Source organism: Oncorhynchus tshawytscha, linkage group LG01 (assembly GCF_018296145.1).
Source record: "Oncorhynchus tshawytscha isolate Ot180627B linkage group LG01, Otsh_v2.0, whole genome shotgun sequence".
NCBI classification, from domain to species: domain Eukaryota; kingdom Metazoa; phylum Chordata; class Actinopteri; order Salmoniformes; family Salmonidae; genus Oncorhynchus; species Oncorhynchus tshawytscha.
Window position 1 is genome coordinate 10641176 of NC_056429.1, and position 18601 is coordinate 10659776.

General features: G+C 44.8%; 2 protein-coding genes across 2 annotated transcripts; both read left to right on the forward strand.

Annotated features, from left to right (window-relative positions):
• The first annotated feature begins 870 nt into the window (after positions 1-870).
• Positions 871-5059, forward strand: zgc:113274 (uncharacterized protein LOC552925 homolog). Its single transcript, XM_024374301.2, has 2 exons — positions 871-1947; positions 2066-5059. The coding sequence occupies exons 1-2, from the start codon at positions 1777-1779 to the stop codon at positions 2573-2575; spliced, it is 681 nt and encodes a 226-aa protein (XP_024230069.1). The 5' UTR covers positions 871-1776; the 3' UTR covers positions 2576-5059.
• Positions 5060-8020: 2961 nt separating this feature from the next.
• LOC121847725 (oocyte zinc finger protein XlCOF6-like) lies at positions 8021-10758 on the forward strand. The gene is made up of 2 exons (XM_042329941.1): positions 8021-10357; positions 10601-10758. The coding sequence occupies exon 1, from the start codon at positions 8317-8319 to the stop codon at positions 9475-9477; it is 1161 nt and encodes a 386-aa protein (XP_042185875.1). The 5' UTR covers positions 8021-8316; the 3' UTR covers positions 9478-10357; positions 10601-10758.
• The last annotated feature ends 7843 nt before the right edge of the window (positions 10759-18601 follow it).

Genomic DNA, 18601 nt, shown 5'->3' on the forward strand with positions numbered 1-18601 from the left:
AAGCTATTATAGTAGTGTATTTTTTTATCCTGTTGAGGTAGGCACCTTTTAACATTAGGTTCATCCTTCTAGCTGGTTAAGTAATACTAGCCATAGCCCTTTGACATTACTGCAATAGAAGCTATAACCACCTGACTGACATCTGTAGCCTATAAGTGACTATTTACCAGTTGTGCACTCATTCTCCGAGAGTCAGTTTTTGTTTGTTTGGGGGAAGTCTATAGACAAGGCAGTGGTCGCGAGATGGTTTAAAAATGGCCTTTTGCATCTGGCAAACACATTCATCAGAGCCAACCATGCGCTGGGGTAGTTCATTGCCTGTCTCAGGCCCTTGGCCTGTGCTGCGAGAGGGTGGACAGGGTGGAGTTAGCCGTTTGACAGAGTGGTGAATGTGCTGCTAAAAAGATCAGGAGGCAAATCCCAAACAAACATTGCCAGCTAGGGTCAGCTAGGCTGTACCGGTAGGCTAGTCTACATGATGAGATTATTATAGATTTTTATTTGTCAAACAGCAGTCAAGCATCGATCATCATGTCACCAGAATAAGACCCTCAATATTTATTGGAAAGGAGTAGGCTATCAAGATCACCGTACACTCACTACCCTGTGAAGTTCATCATAACTTATTTTATCTGTAGCCTAATCAACTGCATGGTTTCCCAAATTGTAGTGGGAGGACCACACACCATATCATTTTGGAATATTCGCATGAAGATCTGGATGGAAATTCAGCTGCTGCCATTCACACTATAAAACATTATTTTGTTATTCTATTCCAGTTTAGAACTTTAGAACAAGTTTGCGGCGCTGTTGTCCGTTTCGGTGCTTGACACCCGCTGACATACATAAAAGAAGAAGACAACACGGAAGTGGAATTAGAGGGATGTTTGTTTTTATTTTGCAATATGCTCGTTCCTTGTGTGTATTTTAGACGCAGCTAACTGAATATCTAACTTTCAGTCCACTGAAAATGGCTAAATTACAGTCTTTGGGTGTGTTTGTTAATACGCGTTTAACAGTGGCTACCGTAGAGATTATGGGGGCAGTAGAGAAAGTGGTAGCGGAGTACCAGGAGGAGATTTTCCGATCTAAAGAGGAGAATGACCGGCTACGGAGACTGCTGCGGATCAGACCGGAGATAAAACTATGTAGATTAGACTCCCTCGTTTTGTCTTACTGTCTCCGAGGAGGAGGTTAACCCTGTGCAGCAGCAATGTGACCAGGAGGAATGGAACTCCAGTCTGGGGGCGGATGACCCCGAGCCCATGCAGATTAAAGAGGAGGAAGTCGGGACCACTCAGGAGGCAGTGCAGCTTCAAGGACTGGAGGCTGACATCTTAGAGTTCATATTCACACCTCCCTGTGTGAAAAGTGATTGCGGTAAGGAGGACCCACTTTTGAGTCTTCCCCAAACCGAGACTATGGAGAAGAGAGAGCGTGACTCTAAACCATTGGATCTCAAACCTTTTGGCACAGTGATCCACCTTGACATTACCAGTGACCCTCCAGATAATCAAGACAATGTCTCCAGTCACAGCTCAGCCGTAATTAACGATCCAGTAGGATTTGACATAAGCCCACCATTGGATTCCAACACACCATTAAGGAAACCCGGTACTAAAGCCAGCACCACGTATAACAACCCTCATATACTCCCCATGCCCAGAGTTAGGGTCAGAACCACAGACAGAGGACTGTGTCATCCAGAGACATTTGAGAGAGCCTCCCAAGATGCGCTGGTAGGGGGCCAGTCAGTCAGGAGTGCAGCGAAAGCACATGGCGTATGCCATGTTGTTTAGGTACTGTCGGAGGAAGAAGGATAGCGCCAATGCCCGACTGCCAGCATACAGAGCCCACAACAGAGTGTTTAGTCAGGGGCAGGAGAATCATCTGGAAGATTATCTGTTGAGGGCTGCAGATATATACTTTGGATTGAGTCCTAAAGAGGTAAGCTTACAATAGTGCTGGTGGTTGATTAGCATTAAAAAAAGACCAACTATAAGATTTAAAAAGGTCATATAGAGGTTCATGACAGTTCATAATTAATATTGCCTTTATTTTTCAGGTACGTAGACTTGCATACCACCTTGCCCAACACTACCACTGCAAGTACCTTGAGACCTGGGTTACCAAGGCGATGGCAGGGAAAGACTGGTTCACCTCCTTCCTCAAAAGGCACCCCGGCCTCTCCATCTGCCAGCCTCAAGCCACCAGTCTGTTGAGGGCGACAAGTTTCAATGCAACGAATGTTTCTCAGTTCTTCAACAACCTTTCTACTATTCTGGGCCGCCACAACTTTGAGGCCAAAGATGTGTGGAACATGGATGAGACCAGCACCACAACAGTCCAAGTGCCAGACAAAATCATTGCCTACAGAGGGAGGAAGCAGGTCGGACCAACAACATCTGTAGAGAGAGGAACAATGGTTACTATGGCACTAGTGGTCAATCCTCAAGGAAACAGCATTCCACCTCACTTCATCTTTCCCCACAATAAGTACCTTGATCACTTCCTACGTGATGGGCCTACAGGTTGCATGGGCACTGCTAGTGGTTCTGGGTGGATGGGAGAATGACTTCCTGGCCTTCTTGCAACATTTTGTGAAGTACACCAGGACGTCCCCACAGTCTCCACAGCTGCTGCTTCTGGATAATCAAGCCTCTCACTCCAGGGCATGGACTACTGCAAAGCCAATGGCGTCGTGCTGCAGGTGCAGGTACTGCAGCCCCTGGATAGAAGTGTGTACGGCCCCCTGAGGAGATACATCAACAGTGCCATTGATTGCTGGATAAAGACATACCCTGGCAAAACGGTCTCCATATATGACCTACCAGGAATTGTGGCAACAGCCCGACCATCTGCTGTGACACCAGGCAACGTCATGGCTGGATTTCACTGTACCGGCATATGGCCATTAAACCCTACTGTCTTTACAGAAGCAGACTTCTCACCTGCTCATTGTAACAGGTCGTCCTGCCCCCACCACCACAGAGGAGCTAGCACCATAGCTGCAGTACCTGGGGGCTGTGGTGGCTCTTCACAGGCCCAGCCTAGGGTGGAGGTCAACGCAAGTCCTGTGGGGCAGTCTGTCTCTCCTGGGCAGGGGGAGGTCCAAGCCTATTCCACCTCTGGGGATCACCTCCACACTGTCTCAGATCCATCTACACCTGAAGATGTCTTCTGTGATTCTGCACTGAGTCAATCCATCCCCACAGATGACGTCAGCCTTGTCTAAACGTCAGACTGTTACTATGGTTACGCCATGGATCTGTCTGAAAGAAGTCGCTGTAAAAAAGACGCAATAGTCTACAAGACAGAATGTTGAATACATTGATATTTAAACGTACTTTACCGGTTTTCCATGCTGTTGGTCGTTTTGGTGGTAGGAAGTGGAGATGGGGTATCCACAGGAAAGGGTTGTTTACACCACTTATTACAGCGCCGGTAGGTTCTGTTGCTTGTATATTCCATCTCCTGATGCATTCCACGCGATGCACAATTTGTTAATAATAGCCCAATGTAACCGAATGTTGTCGACCAAAGCCCGTTCCCTCGCAGTCACGGTGCTTGGGAAATTTGCCAGCTGATTGCATGGGACAACGTTGGGTCTGTTCTTCAGTTAAATTCTGCCATTGTTTACATATTGTGCATGTCGCGTGCGAATTGCAGCATAGAAAATACAAACCGTCATACAGACCAGCGTACTGAAAGTCGGGTTACTAACACTACACTAAATATTTCTTCTCAGATTACCTCCTATATAAGGACAAAATCAGCAGACAACGGGTAACGTACGTTCAAATGAAGTTAATTCAATAGTCTGACTTGTGATGCGACTGTTCACAAAAAATGAGCCTACATGTTGGAGACGAGAGAGGAGTCTTTCACTCTCAGATTCGGAGAGGTTAACTTCAGCCCTGTAGCTGTCTGACCTTTTCCGAAGGCGAAGGACGACCACCATTCTAACCGATACCCCTGTCAAGGTGCCCTGGAGGATGAGAAAACAGGTGATACCAAAAGCCAAGCGCAGCTTGCAGAAACAGTGTGGCAAGAGCGCTCAGAAGAGAGCAACTAATTAGGATGAACAGGAAGTTGTGCGAAAGATTTTGGCTCATCCATGCCAGGGCAGATCTGGGCGCAGTGCTTGTTCAGTCAAGGGTGGGCACACAAGGCCTACACTGAAGGAGAGGAGATCTACATCTGTCACTGATAGACAGTAAACAAATTACAGGTTTATTCACTTTTGTTTTGCAGTATTTCATTTTAATTTCCTCAAACAATTGACTAATTTACAACAAGTGTTTGTTCCACACTTGTGTTAACATTTTGTCTTTGTCTGAAGGTGTTACTTTTTGCACTCTTAGTTCAGAAAAACAGTTCTATATTTCTAATTTTGTAATTTTATACCTCTTCTATTGCCTGATGTATTTGTTTTACTTTGGGGGGTGTAATTTAGAAGATGTTCTTATCCTGAGCGATTTACAGGAGCAGTTAGGGTTAAGGGCATGTCGACAGATGTTTCACCTAGTTGACTCGGATTCGAACCAGCAACCTTTTGGCTCTTAACCGCTAGGCTACCTGGGTGCTGTTTTAGACAACATTGTCTTTTGTGGATCTATTTCAGTCTCTTCATTTAAGTCTTAAAGCTGCAATATGTAACTTAATTCACATAGAAATGTTAGTTATAGATCTGTCATTCTCGTTTAAAGCAAGTATAAGAAGTGGTAGATCTTTTCTAAGTGAGCTATTTCTATGCTCCCCATTCTTAGGTTTTGTTTTTGCTTCTTGTTTTCGGTTTTATACACCAGCAAACTGCTGAAAATACAATATTTTTGGTAATTGAACATTTATACTGAACAAAATTATAAACGCAACAGGGATAGGCCCAACCTCTTGGGAGCCAGGCCCGCCCACTAGGGAGCAAGGGCCAGCCAATTAGAATGAGTTTTTCACCATAAAAGGGCTTTATTACAGACAGAAATACTCCTTAGTTTCATCAGTTGTCCGAGTGGCTGGTCTCAGTCGATCCCGCAGGTGAAGAAGCCGGATGTGGATGTCCTGGGCTGGTGTGGTTACACGTGGTCTGCGGTTGTGAGGCCGGTTGGAGTTACTGCCAAATTCTCTAACACGACATTATGGTAGAGAAATTAACATTCAATTCTTTGGCAACAGCACTGGTGGACATTCCTGCAGTCAGCATGCCAATTGCACACTCCCTCAAAACTTGAGACATCTGTGGCATTGTGTTGTGTAACAAAACTGCACGTTTTAGTGGCCTTTTACTGTCCACAGCACAAGGTGCACTTGTGTAATAATCATGCGGTTTAATCAGCTCCTTGATATGCCAATCTAAACAAATTCGTGGCCACAATTTGTGAGAAATAAACCTTTTGTGCGTATGGAACATTTGTGATCTTTTATATCAGCTCATGAAACATGGGACCAACATTTTACATGCTATGTTTATATTTTTGTTCAGTATATTTGTATCTCTGTGTCTCTCTCTCTGCCCCCCCCCTCTCTCTCTCTGCCCCTCTCACATTACATCATTTCACAAATAGTTTAATCTTTACTCATTCAGTTTATACAAGAATTAGATGCAAACTCTGTAATTGAGAAATATACACATTCAGAGATATAGTTATGTGTGCTTCCTGTCCTCTCTGAGGTCATCATGAAACACACTCGTCATATCTGTCCTTTAAGTGTCCACGGACCATTCCAACCTTCTCACAAATGGACATTTTGTTTCAAATTCCCATTTTAGGGATTTAGGAGTTCGCCATGTGAAATCCTTTGTTCTTTCTGTGTCTCTCCTTATGCATGACCAGGGGGAGAGAGTCTCTGCCAGGAATTTATGTCCTGATATAACAGAACCTGGGTGTAGGAGAGAGTGAGAGAGAGGGAAGCCATGATCTATACCCAGAAAGGGCCACGTCATGACATACTCAAAGTGGAAGATGCATTCTAACGTTTAAAAAAATGTATAAAAAATAAAACACTAACTTCACCATCTACCAATCAATGCCCTTCTTCACCATCTACCAATCAAAGACCTCCCTGGTCTTTGTGGTTGAATCTGTGCTTGAAATTCACTACTCGATTGAAGGACCTTACAGATAATTGTATGTGTGGGGTACAGAGATGGGGTAGTCATTCAAAAATCATGTTAACCCCTATTATTGAACACAGAATGAGTCCATGCAACTTATGTAACTTGTTAAGCAAATGTTTACTCTTGAATGTATATGTAGATGCCATGTCACAATACATTGGAAAGTTACGTTGAAACAACCTTAATTGAACCAGTTTGTGCCCTGTGGGTTTTGTGTGTTTGCGCCTCTCTCCCTAAATGTACTTCGCTATTAGACATCGTACACAAATATGCCCCTTAAATACTTTCTGAAGGCACTGTAAGTCATATTTAATAGAAATCGGGAAACACTGGCCAGTTAGCTTAAGGCCAGTGGTTGTTTTCCTGTAAGGATACCTTATCCTGGAGAGGTAAACAGCAATTATCAGCAATTAGTAACACACAGGGAGGAGCTAGTTGCCCTGAAGGTAAGATAATGACTTTTGTTTGGAAACACATAATCAAGCATAGACAATGACATTTACAGATAATAATACAGATATAATGTTCAGTTCATGAGCAATTCAATGATTCATCTGCACACTATGTACATCAGTACATTGTCAACTATGATGTTAACTCGTGACTATAAGGTTCTATCTGACATGTTGGTAAAAAACGACTTATTCACGTAGAGTTGCTAGGTGGTCCTTTTTTAAAAGTACAATAAAAAAAATCTGTGCAAATACCTTTTTGGCCACTCTACCTTAAAGGCCTGATTGGTGGTGCAGAGAGGGTTGTCCTTCTGGAAGGTTCTCCCATCTCCACAGAGGAACTCTGGAGCTCTGTCAGAGAAACAATCGGGTTCTCGGTCACTTCCCTGACCAAGGCCCTTCTCACCCGATTGCTAAGTTTGGCCGGACGGTCAGCTCTAAGAAGAGTCTTGGTGGTTCCACACTTCTTCAATTTAAGAATGATGAAGGCCACTGTGTTCTTGGGGACCTTCAATGCTGCAGAAACGTTTTGGTACCATTCCCCAGATCTGTGCCTTGACACAATCTCGTCTCTGCGCTCTACGGACAATTCCTTCGACTTCATGGCTTGGTTTTTGCTCTGATATTCACTGTCAACTGTGTGACCTTATATAGACAGGTGTGTGCCTTTCAAAAACATGTCGAATCAATTTAATTTACAGATGGACTCCAATCAAGCTGTAGAAATATCTCAAGGATGATCAATGGAAACAGGACACATCTGGGTTATTGTATGTAGACTGATGCTGAAAATGTTTTATTTAATCCATTTCAGAATAAGGCTGTAACGTAACAAAATGTGGAAAAAGTCAAGGGGTCTGAATACTTTCCGAATGCACTGTATATGTAACAGTATAGCTTCCGTCCCTTTCCTCGCTCCTACCTGGGACCCTCTAAACACATAGACAACAGCCACCATCAAAGCATCGTTACCCATCGCTCCACAAAAGCCGCGGCCCTTGCAGCGCAAGGGGAACAATTACTTCAAGGTCTCAGAGCGAGTGACGTCACCGATTGAAACGCTATTTGCGCGCACCCCGCTATCTAGCTAGCGATTTCACATTGGTTACATATGCATACATGACATTCTAGATGATTCTGTACTTCCAACTTTATTGCAACAGTTTGGGGAAGCCCCATTCCTGTTTCCTCATGACAATGCCCCTGTGCACAAAGCAACGTCCATACAGAAATCAAGATTGTTGTCTAAGAACTTGACTGGCCTGCACAGAGCCCTGACCTCAACCCTATTGAACACCTTTGGGATAAATTGGAACACTGACTGCGAGCCAGGCCTAATCACTCAACAACAGTGCCTGACCTCACTAATGCTCTTGTGGCTGAATGGAAGGAAGTCCCCAGAGCAATGTTCCAACATCCAGTGGAAAATCTTCCCAGAAGAGTGGAGGCTGTTATAGCAGTAAAGGGGGACTAGCTCCAAATGAATGCCCATGATTTTGGAATGAGATGTTCAACGAGCAGGTGTTCATTTACTTTTGGACATGCAGTGTATCTATCCCATATCAGAACTCTATCCAGCTAGCGGCGCTGTTGTCAGTTTCAGGCTAGCTACCCGCTGACAAACACTAAAGAACAAGACAACACGGAGGTAAAATTGGAGGAAGGTTTGTTTTGAATTTGCAATATGCTCGCTTCTTACGTGGATTTTAGACGCAGTTAACGGAATACCTAAGTCTCAGTCCACTGAAAATGGCAAAATTACAGTCTTTGAGTGTGTTTGTTAATACGCGTTTAACAGTGGCTACCGTAGAGATTATGGGGGCAGTAGAGAAAATGGTAGCGGAGTACCAGGAGGAGATTTTCCGATCTAAAGTGGAGAATGACCGGCTGCGCAGACTGCTGCGGATCAGACCGGAGATGAAACGATGTAGATTAGACTCCCTCCAGTTCTCGCTTACTGTCTCCGAGGAGGAGGTTAACCCTGTGCAGCAGCAATGTGACCAGGAGGAATGGAACTCCAGTCTGGGGACGGATGACCCCGAGCCCATGCAGATTAAAGAAGAAAACGCGGAAGTCGGGACCACTCAGGTGGCAGGGCAGCTTCAAGGGCTGGAGCCTGACATTGTTGAGTTCATGTTCACTCCTTCCTGTGTGAAAAGTGATTGTGATCAGGACGACCTACCTCAGTCCTTGACTCTTTCCCAAACCACGACTGTGGAGAACAGAGAGAGTGACTCTAAAAAATTGGATCTCAAACCTTTTGGCACAGTGACCCACCTCGACAATCCTTATGACCCTCGAGATAATCAAGACAATGTCTCCAGCCACAGCTCAGCTGCAAGCAGTGATCTAGTAGGATTTGACATAAGCCCACCATTGGATCCCAACCCACCATTGAGGAAACCCAGCACCACTTCTAAAACACATGACTGCGGGAAAATATTAAATTGCAAGGGGAGCCTGAACAGGCATATGCAGACCTCCACAGGAGAAAAATCATTTAGCTGTAATAACTGCAGGAAAAGCTTCAGTCGCAAGGATACCCTTAACATGCATATACGGACTCACACAGGAGAGAAACCATTTGTCTGTGGTGATTGCGGGAAAAGCTTCAGACAGAAGGCTACCCTTAACAGGCATATACGGACTCACACAGGAGAAAAACCATTTAGCTGTGGTGCGTGCGGGAAAAGCTTCAACCATAAGGGAAACCTAACTGTTCATTTACTGACTCACACAGGAGAGACACCTTTTACCTGTGGGGACTGCGGGAAAAGCTTCAGACAGAAATATAGCCTTAAAAAGCATACATCGACTCACATAGGAGAGACATTTAACTGTGCTCACTGCGGGATAAGCTTCAGACACAAAGTGAACCTGGATAGTCATATACTTGCTGTCCACAAATAAACAAAACAGAATGAAAACAAAAGGAAGAAAATGTAACAAAGATCTGGCAGGACTTGGTAATACAAATGCAGGATATGGACATCACTGTTAGGAAAGCAAATAAATTCTAGATCACTCATGTTGTAGGTTTAAGGTATTTACTTTTGTAAAATGTTCTATGTAAAAATGTTATTCGAATTACGATATTATGATCAAACAGTTAAAAAGGGCAATGGAAACACTTTAGGAAGTAAATCTAAGCAAAGATATGTCATCAATCAACTAATATCTTGCAATACTTTAACATAAAAACATCTCTGTATTTAGTATTTTGATGTTCGAGGTTAATTTGAGCTATTATCGGCGCCATTTTTAATTGCCATAGTAACGACTGACGCCAGTGCGTCACTGGCAGGAATCAGTCAATTGTCTGGTATTGAATTTTCGCGCGGAGAGTGAATCGAAGAGTACAAGGACATGATGACAACAACAATTAGTAATTCAGACATGAACTGTATAGCGCCAGGCTGTACGAATTGGCTCCAATTTAAAAATATATATATATTGGGTAGGTACCATCGGCTGTCCAAGGACCTTTTGAACACGTGGCTCCAAATCCTAAAGAAAGGAAGGACGTGGTGCCAGCTCGAGCTAGCAAGGTCTGCAGGCAGCACTTCGCTGAGAAGGACTTTGCGACGAAGGGCGCGTTCGATGCGGCAACCGGGAGTTTCAGAATGTAAAGGAGTCCTAAACCTACGTTGAAGCCCTATACCTGCCCCCCAGCTTCAATTTCGAAGTTTATAGTGTACAGTAGGGGTTACCGACCGACCATCATCAACATCGCTGACTTCGGAGTCAAGCCAAACCGTCGGACTGAGGCGACGCGAGTCAATGGAGCCTGGTAACGTTAACCGACCATTAGTCATGATTGTTGTTGACTAGGCTACGGTTAGACCCTGGATAACTTTGTTGTTACTCTGAGTGGCGCAACTGAAGTTGACATAGCTAATGTTCGCTGAAAAATACATTTTCTTGTATTTGCGTGTGTGTGTTGACAGAATACATGACTGGTAGCTTGTTAACGCCAACTGATATATTTGGGTTTAGCTGTCTTAATCTTAATAAAACATTTGTTTGTTTTCAGGATGATATTGTCATCCATGAAAAGGTTTTCATCCTGGAGATTGTGCAAGAGGTACATGCAAATCCATGTTATTTCTAAGGCTATTGTTTGTTTATTTCAAGACACAATATGTCATTCCTGATGCCATTTTCAATATATAAAATTGACAATATACAGTATATCAAATCAAATCAAATTTTATTTGTCACATACACATGGTTAGCAGATGTTAATGCGAGTGTAGCGAAATGCTTGTGCTTCTAGTTCCGACAATGCAGTAATAACGAACAAGTAATCTAGCTAACAATTCCAAAAAACTACTGTCTTATACACAGTGTAAGGGGATAAAGAATATGTACATAAGGATATATGAATGAGTGATGGTACAGAGCAGCATAGGCAAGATACAGTAGATGATATCGAGTACAGTATATACATATGAGATGAGTATGTAAACCAAGTGGCATAGTTAAAGTGGCTAGTGATACATGTATTACATAAGGATGCAGTCGATGATATAGAGTACAGTATCTACGTATGCATATGAGATGAATAATGTAGGGTAAGTAACATTATATAAGGTAGCATTGTTTAAAGTGGCTAGTGATATATTTACATAATTTCCCATCAATTCCCATTATTAAAGTGGCTGGAGTAGAGTCAGTGTCATTGACAGTGTGTTGGCAGTAGCCACTCAATGTTAGTGGTGGCTGTTTAACAGTCTGATGGCCTTGAGATAGAAGCTGTTTTTCAGTCTCTCGGTCCCAGCTTTGATGAACCTGTACTGACCTCGCCTTCTGGATGACAGCGGGGTGAACAGGCAGTGGCTCGGGTGGTTGATGTCCTTGATGATCTTTATGGCCTTCCTGTAGCATCGGGTGGTGTAGGTGTCCTGGAGGGCAGGTAGTTTGCCCCCGGTGATGCGTTGTGCAGACCTCACTACCCTCTGGAGAGCCTTACGGTTGAGGGCGGTGCAGTTGCCATACCAGGCGGTGATACAGCCCGCCAGGATGCTCTCGATTGTGCATCTGTAGAAGTTTGTGAGTGCTTTTGGTGACAAGCCGAATTTCTTCAGCCTCCTGAGGTTGAAGAGGCGCTGCTGCGCCTTCCTCACGATGCTGTCTGTGTGAGTGGACCAATTCAGTTTGTCTGTGATGTGTATGCCGAGGAACTTAAAACTTGCTACCCTCTCCACTACTGTTCCATCGATGTGGATGGGGGGGTGTTCCCTCTGCTGTTTCCTGAAGTCCACAATCATCTCCTTAGTTTTGTTGACGTTGAGTGTGAGGTTATTTTCCTGACACCACACTCCGAGGGCCCTCACCTCCTCCCTGTAGGCCGTCTCGTCGTTGTTGGTAATCAAGCCTACCACTGTTGTGTCGTCCGCAAACTTGATGATTGAGTTGGAGGCGTGCGTGGCCACGCAGTCGTGGGTGAACAGGGAGTACAGGAGAGGGCTCAGAACGCACCCTTGTGGGGCCCCAGTGTTGAGGATCAGCGGGGAGGAGATGTTGTTGCCTACCCTCACCACCTGGGGGCGGCCCGTCAGGAAGTCCAGTACCCAGTTGCACAGGGCGGGGTCGAGACCCAGGGTCTCGAGCTTGATGACGAGCTTGGAGGGTACTATGGTGTTGAATGCCGAGCTGTAGTCGATGAACAGCATTCTCACATAGGTATTCCTCTTGTCCAGATGGGTTAGGGCAGTGTGCAGTGTGGTTGAGATTGCATCGTCTGTGGACCTATTTGGGCGGTAAGCAAATTGGAGTGGGTCTAGGGTGTCAGGTAGGGTGGAGGTGATATGGTCCTTGACTAGTCTCTCAAAGCACTTCATGATGACGGATGTGAGTGCTACGGGGCGGTAGTCGTTTAGCTCAGTTACCTTAGCTTTCTTGGGAACAGGAACAATGGTGGCCCTCTTGAAGCATGTGGGAACAGCAGACTGGTATAGGGATTGATTGAATATGTCCGTAAACACACCGGCCAGCTGGTCTGCGCATGCTCTGAGGGCGCGGCTGGGGATGCCGTCTGGGCCTGCAGCCTTGCGAGGGTTAACACGTTTAAATGTCTTACTCACTTCGGCTGCAGTGAAGGAGAGACCGCATGTTTTCGCTGCAGGCCGTGTCAGTGGCACTGTATTGTCCTCAAAGCGGGCAAAAAAGTTATTTAGTCTGCCTGGGAGCAAGACATCCTGGTCCGTGACTGGGCTGGGTTTCTTCCTGTAGTCCGTGATTGAATGTAGACCCTGCCACATGCCTCTTGTGTCTGAGCCGTTGAATTGAGATTCTACTTTGTCTCTGTACTGGCGCTTAGCTTGTTTGATAGCCTTGCGGAGGGAATAGCTGCACTGTTTGTATTCAGTCATGTTACCAGACACCTTGCCCTGATTAAAAGCAGTGGTTCGCGCCTTCAGTTTCACACAAATGCTGCCATCAATCCACGGTTTCTGGTTAGGGAATGTTTTAATCGTTGCTATAGGAACGACATCTTCAACGCACGTTCTAATGAACTCGCACACCGTATCAGCGTATTCGTCAATGTTGTTGTCTGACGCAATACGAAACATCTCCCAGTCCACGTGATGGAAGCAGTCTTGGAGTGTGGAGTCAGCTTGGTCAGACCAGCGTTGGACAGACCTCAGCGTGGGAGCTTCTTGTTTTAGTTTCTGTCTGTAGGCAGGGATCAACAAAATGGAGTCGTGGTCAGCTTTTCCGAAAGGGGGCGGGGCAGGGCCTTATATGCGTCGCGGAAGTTAGAGTAACAATGATCCAGGGTCTTTCCACCCCTGGTTGCGCAATCGATATGCTGATAAAATTTAGGGAGTCTTGTTTTCAGTCTTGTTTTCAGATTAGTCACTTGTTAAAAATCCCCAGCTACAATGAATGCAGCCTCCGGATAAATCGTTTCCAGTTTGCAGAGAGTTAAATAAAGTTCGTTCAGAGCCATCGATGTGTCTGCTTGGGGGGGGATATATACGGCTGTGATTATAATCAAAGAGAATTCTCTTGGTAGATAATGCGGTCTACATTTGATTGTGAGGAATTCTAAATCAGGTGAACAGAAGGATTTGAGTTCCTGTATGTTTCTTTCATCACACCATGTCACGTTGGTCATAAGGCATACGGCATATCAGTCTTCTTACCAGAAAGATGTTTGTTTCTGTCGGCGCGATGCGTGGAGAAACCCGCTGGCTGCACCGCTTCGGATAGCGTCTCTCCAGTTAGCCATGTTTCCGTGAAGCAGAGAACGTTACAGTCTCTGATGTCCCTCTGGAATGCTACCCTTGCTCGGATTTCATCAACCTTGTTGTCAAGAGACTGGACATTGGCAAGAAGAATGCTAGGGAGTGGTGCACGGTGTGCCCGTCTCCGGAGTCTGACCAGAAGACCGCTTCGTTTCCCTCTTTTTCTGAGTCGTTTTTTTGGGTCGCTGCATGTAATCCACTCCGTTGTCCTGGTTGTAAGGCAGAACACAGGATCCGCATCGCGAAAAACATATTCTTGGTCGTACTGATGGTGAGTTGACGCTGATCTTATATTCAGTAGTTCTTCTCGGCTGTATGTAATGAAACCTAAGATGACCTGGGGTACTAGTGTAAGAAATAACACGTAAAAAAACAAAAAACTGCATAGTTTCCTAGGAACGCGAAGCGAGGCGGCCATCTCTGTCGGCGCCGGAAGTACTAGGAGTCACTATGCAGTGACTCTTGAATATAACTAAAGCTTAAGATGCCTTAATATTTTTACACTAACAGAAAAGAACAGTTAGTACAGCATGCCAAACAAACCCCTGGTTGCCAGATTGTTCCTGTGCTGCGGTGGAAAAGAGCTCCACCGGGACCATAACTAAAGAACTCGAGGCCCAGCTAGATTGCTCTCACCACCATCAGTATACAACCGAGTCCTGCCCCTGTTGGCCACAGAGCTGACAGAGTGAGATGAGTGAAGACCAGGAGTCGATGTATGAACCTGAGAGCTCAGATACACAATCATCACAGTGCGAACCAAGAGATACAATCGAAGAGTGTGTGCAAGATCAGAAATACATCGTCTTTGATAGCAAGCTGAAGGAGTTGTTCAATGTCTGCCATGAGCCAGGATGTCGAGCTGGTGTCATCAGTTCATCCCTGAAAATAAATGGTTTTGCCATCACCATGGAGACAGTGTTGTGGGCCACAGGAGGAAGTGGGAGTCCCAGACCAGAGTGGGGAAAGTTGTTTGCAGGTCGTGCCATCGGCAGTCTGTCTTCCTTACTGGTGGCTCCCACTCCACATTTGTGGAAACATGTCACCTCAGCCTGGTGCCCATGTCGCTGCGTCAGTTTGCAAACCAACAGCGCATCTACATTGTGCGATAGGTTAACCACATGTGGACCCACCACACGTAGGCCATTCTGGCTACAATTGGTGACAGTCCACTGATCGCATCTGGAGACGCATGGTGTGATTTCTCCAGGCCACCCACCTGATCCTCCCCCATGAGACTGCATGTTACCAAGGTGAAGAATATTTACTGTTTGGAGACGGAAGGATTAGAGAGATGCCTGCAACACATTGAGGTAAGCTATAGCCTAACCTATATTTTTTTTTAGCTAGCCTGAGGGTTGGAAGTGTGTATTTGGTGGATGTATGAAGAGGACGTAGGTACCTTTTTTTTAGGATAATAATAATAAAATCATTAACAGGCCCATGGATGCAGTATTGAAACCTTGGCCACTAACAGGCATCCAAGTGTGAGGGTGCACTTGAGGGGCTCATATCTGGCATGAGTATGACCTGTGGCACATTGCCAAAGGTATGAGGAAACAGCTGGTGGCCATCGGGAAGCCAGATGTACTTTCATATATTTTATAGTAAAATCAGAGCTATATGATTATGATGATTCAAGTCAGTGACTCCGGGGTCTCGTTTACTCCCTGTGTCTCAGGTACTGCCATGGGTGAGGGCATTAACTCACCACTTGTGGTACTGTGCCACCACTGCTGGTTGAAGTGTCCAGGTGCTAAAAGAAAAGTGGATCACCACAGTTCACCTCATCACCAATGAACACCAGTGGGTCACTGGAGGCACACTGAACTGCTGTGAGCGTTCCCCCTCCCCACCTGAAGAAGGAACAGGATGAACACATTGTCAGCAGCTTTTGAGGCAGTGAGGAAAAAAGTCCTCAAATCAAATGTTATTGGTCACATACACATATTTAACAGATGTTATTGTGGGTGTGGAGAAATGCTTGTGTTCCTAGCTCCAACAGTGCTGTAATATCTAACAATTCACAACAACACACATCTAAAAGTAAAATAATGGAATTAAGAAATATATAAATATTAGGACAAGCAATGTAGGCGTGGCATTGACAAGAATACAGTAGAATACTATATTTATATATCACAGCTCTGGAAAAAATGAAGAGACCACTGCAAAATGATCTGTTTCTCTGGTTTTACTATTTATAGGTATGTGTTTGGGTAAAATGAACATTTCTGTTTTATTCTACTACTGACAACATTTCTCCCAAATTCCAAATATAAATATTGTCATTTAGAGCATTTATTTGCAGAAAATGACAACTGGCCAAAATACGTAAAAGGATGCAGTGTTGTCAGACCTCGAATAATGCAAAGAAAGTTCATGTACATTTTTAAACAAGACAATACTAATGTTTTAACTTAGGATGAGATCAGAAATCAGTATTTGGTGGAATAACCCAGATTTTTAATCACAGCGTTCATGCGTCTTGGCATGCTCTCCACCAGTCTTTCCCATTGATGTTGGGTGACTTTGTCACTGCTGGCGCAAAAATTCAAGCAGCTCGGCTTGGTTTGATGGCTTGTGACCATCCATCTTCCTCTTGATCACATTCCAGAGGTTTCAATGGGGTTCTGGTCTGGAGATTGGGCTGGCCATGACAGGGTCTTGATCTGGTGGTCCTCCATCCACACCTTGATTGACCTGGCTGTGTGGCATGGAGCATTGTCCTGCTGGAGAAACCAATCCTCAGAGTTGGAGAACATTGTCAGAGCAGAAGGAAGCAAGTTTTCTTCCAGGACAACCTTGTATGTGGCTTGATTCGTGCGTCCTTCACAAAGACAAATCTGCCCGATTCCAGCCTTGCTGAAGCACCCCCAGATCATCACCGATCCTCCACCAAATTTTACAAGCCACAGTGTCTCGCACCCACTGAAATTTGGTGGCGGATCAGTGATGTTCTGAGAGTGCTTCAGCAAGGCTGGATTCGGGCAGATTTGGCTTTGTGGAGGCCACATGAATCAAGCTACGTACAATGTTGTCTATGTACATAGTGCATCTGCCTCTAAGGTGCAGGATAGAGTAACTGGGTGGTAGCCAGCTAGTGACAGTGACTAAGTTCAGGGCAGGGTACTGAGTGGAGGCTGGCTAGTGATGGCTATTTAACAGTCTGATGGCCTTGAGAGAGAAGCTGTTTTTCAGTCTCTCAGTCCCAGCTTTGATGCACTTGTACTGACCTCGCCTTCTGGTTGATAGCAGGGTTAACAGACCGTGGTTCAGGTGGTTGATGTCCTTGATATTTTTGGCCTTCCTGTGACAATGGGTGCTGTAGGTGTCCTGGAGGTTGTTGAAGGATCTCAAGGTTTTAAAAAAAACGTATCAACCGTTTCTGTACATATGCTGCAACATTTTGATCAAATTAATGAGCACATTTTAACCCCTTTTTTTGCCTTCCTATGTGAATAACTACAACCAATTAATTTAATAAAATCAGTAATATAATAATTCTAGTAGCCTATTTATTAATCTCTAGTTAAATGAATTAGATATTTTATTTTCTAGGTGATGAAGTGTGGCTGGTGAACTCAAGTGTACATGCCCTGTACATTAGAATACATGCCCAAGAGGAACATGTTCGGCCAGCAGGGGATGGTCGCTAAATTCCAAGTGCCTGCCTTGAACCGCAATTATTCAGTTGACAGACAGCAGGTTACAACAGAGGGAGTGCTCCGTTTAAAGCAAGAGTTCTCCAAGGCTGCCAGGGCGTTAGTGGTGAAACCCATCAAGGAGGAGAAGACATGGTGTTTCCGGTCTGAGCTCCTACACAGCATCGTTGACTGCTGTGCCAATATTATGTCAGATGTAGACAGAGAGAGGAATTACCTACAATGATTTGTGTAACTTATATCTGTCTCTAGGACCATCCCAGCGGACTCTCCTGAGTGCCCAAAGTGAGAATGGCGGGGAGCGGACTAGTGTTCCGAAAATGGAGAAGGAGCAGGCCATTCGACAGCAAATTCAAAGATACACCCATCCATGGAGGGAATTGAAGTGGAATTGTTTTTTTATACCAGTTTCAACAGACATGCTACCTTGTCCCGGACCTGCGGTTTCAACTCTGTTTTTCAGTCTCTCGGTCCCAGCTTTGATGCAACTGTACTGACCTCGCCTTCTGGATGGTAGTGGGGTGAACAGGCCGTGGCTGTGTCAAGTATATGTAGACGGGAGGAGTATTATGTGCCAGCTGAGCCTAAATGCTGCTATTGTGGTGGTGAACATACACCTGAATTTCTGAAGTGTCCTGTTAGGGTGATGGAGGTGGTAAGAATAAGGGCTGTCCAGAATGTCACCTAGCCGAAGTTGTTGAGCAGTGAAAGAAAAGCGTGAAGTTGAAGAAATAATGGTAGTAGGCGTAGAGACACAAGATGATGTTCCTTGTCAACAGAGGGATCCTGACATGTATGTTAAGAAGGTGGACGTTGTAGCGTTTATTGGTTTGGTTATCAACTGCACATCACAAACAGAGGAAATCTAAGAAAATAGGCATTGTGAGTGTGACTGTCGCTGAATGTTCCATCCTCACAGGCACCTGTAGGAATGCAATTTGAATGTAACTGAAGGAGTGGGATGGTTGTTCGATTAATTTTTTAAATTATCCCCCTTCCTGCATTTGAATATATTATTTTTGTTTTGTTTCAAGACCCCGTACAGTAGGTGGCGGCAATATACCAATAGGTGTAGTCTGCCATAACATTTTAAAGAAGAAAACAACGCAACCGGAA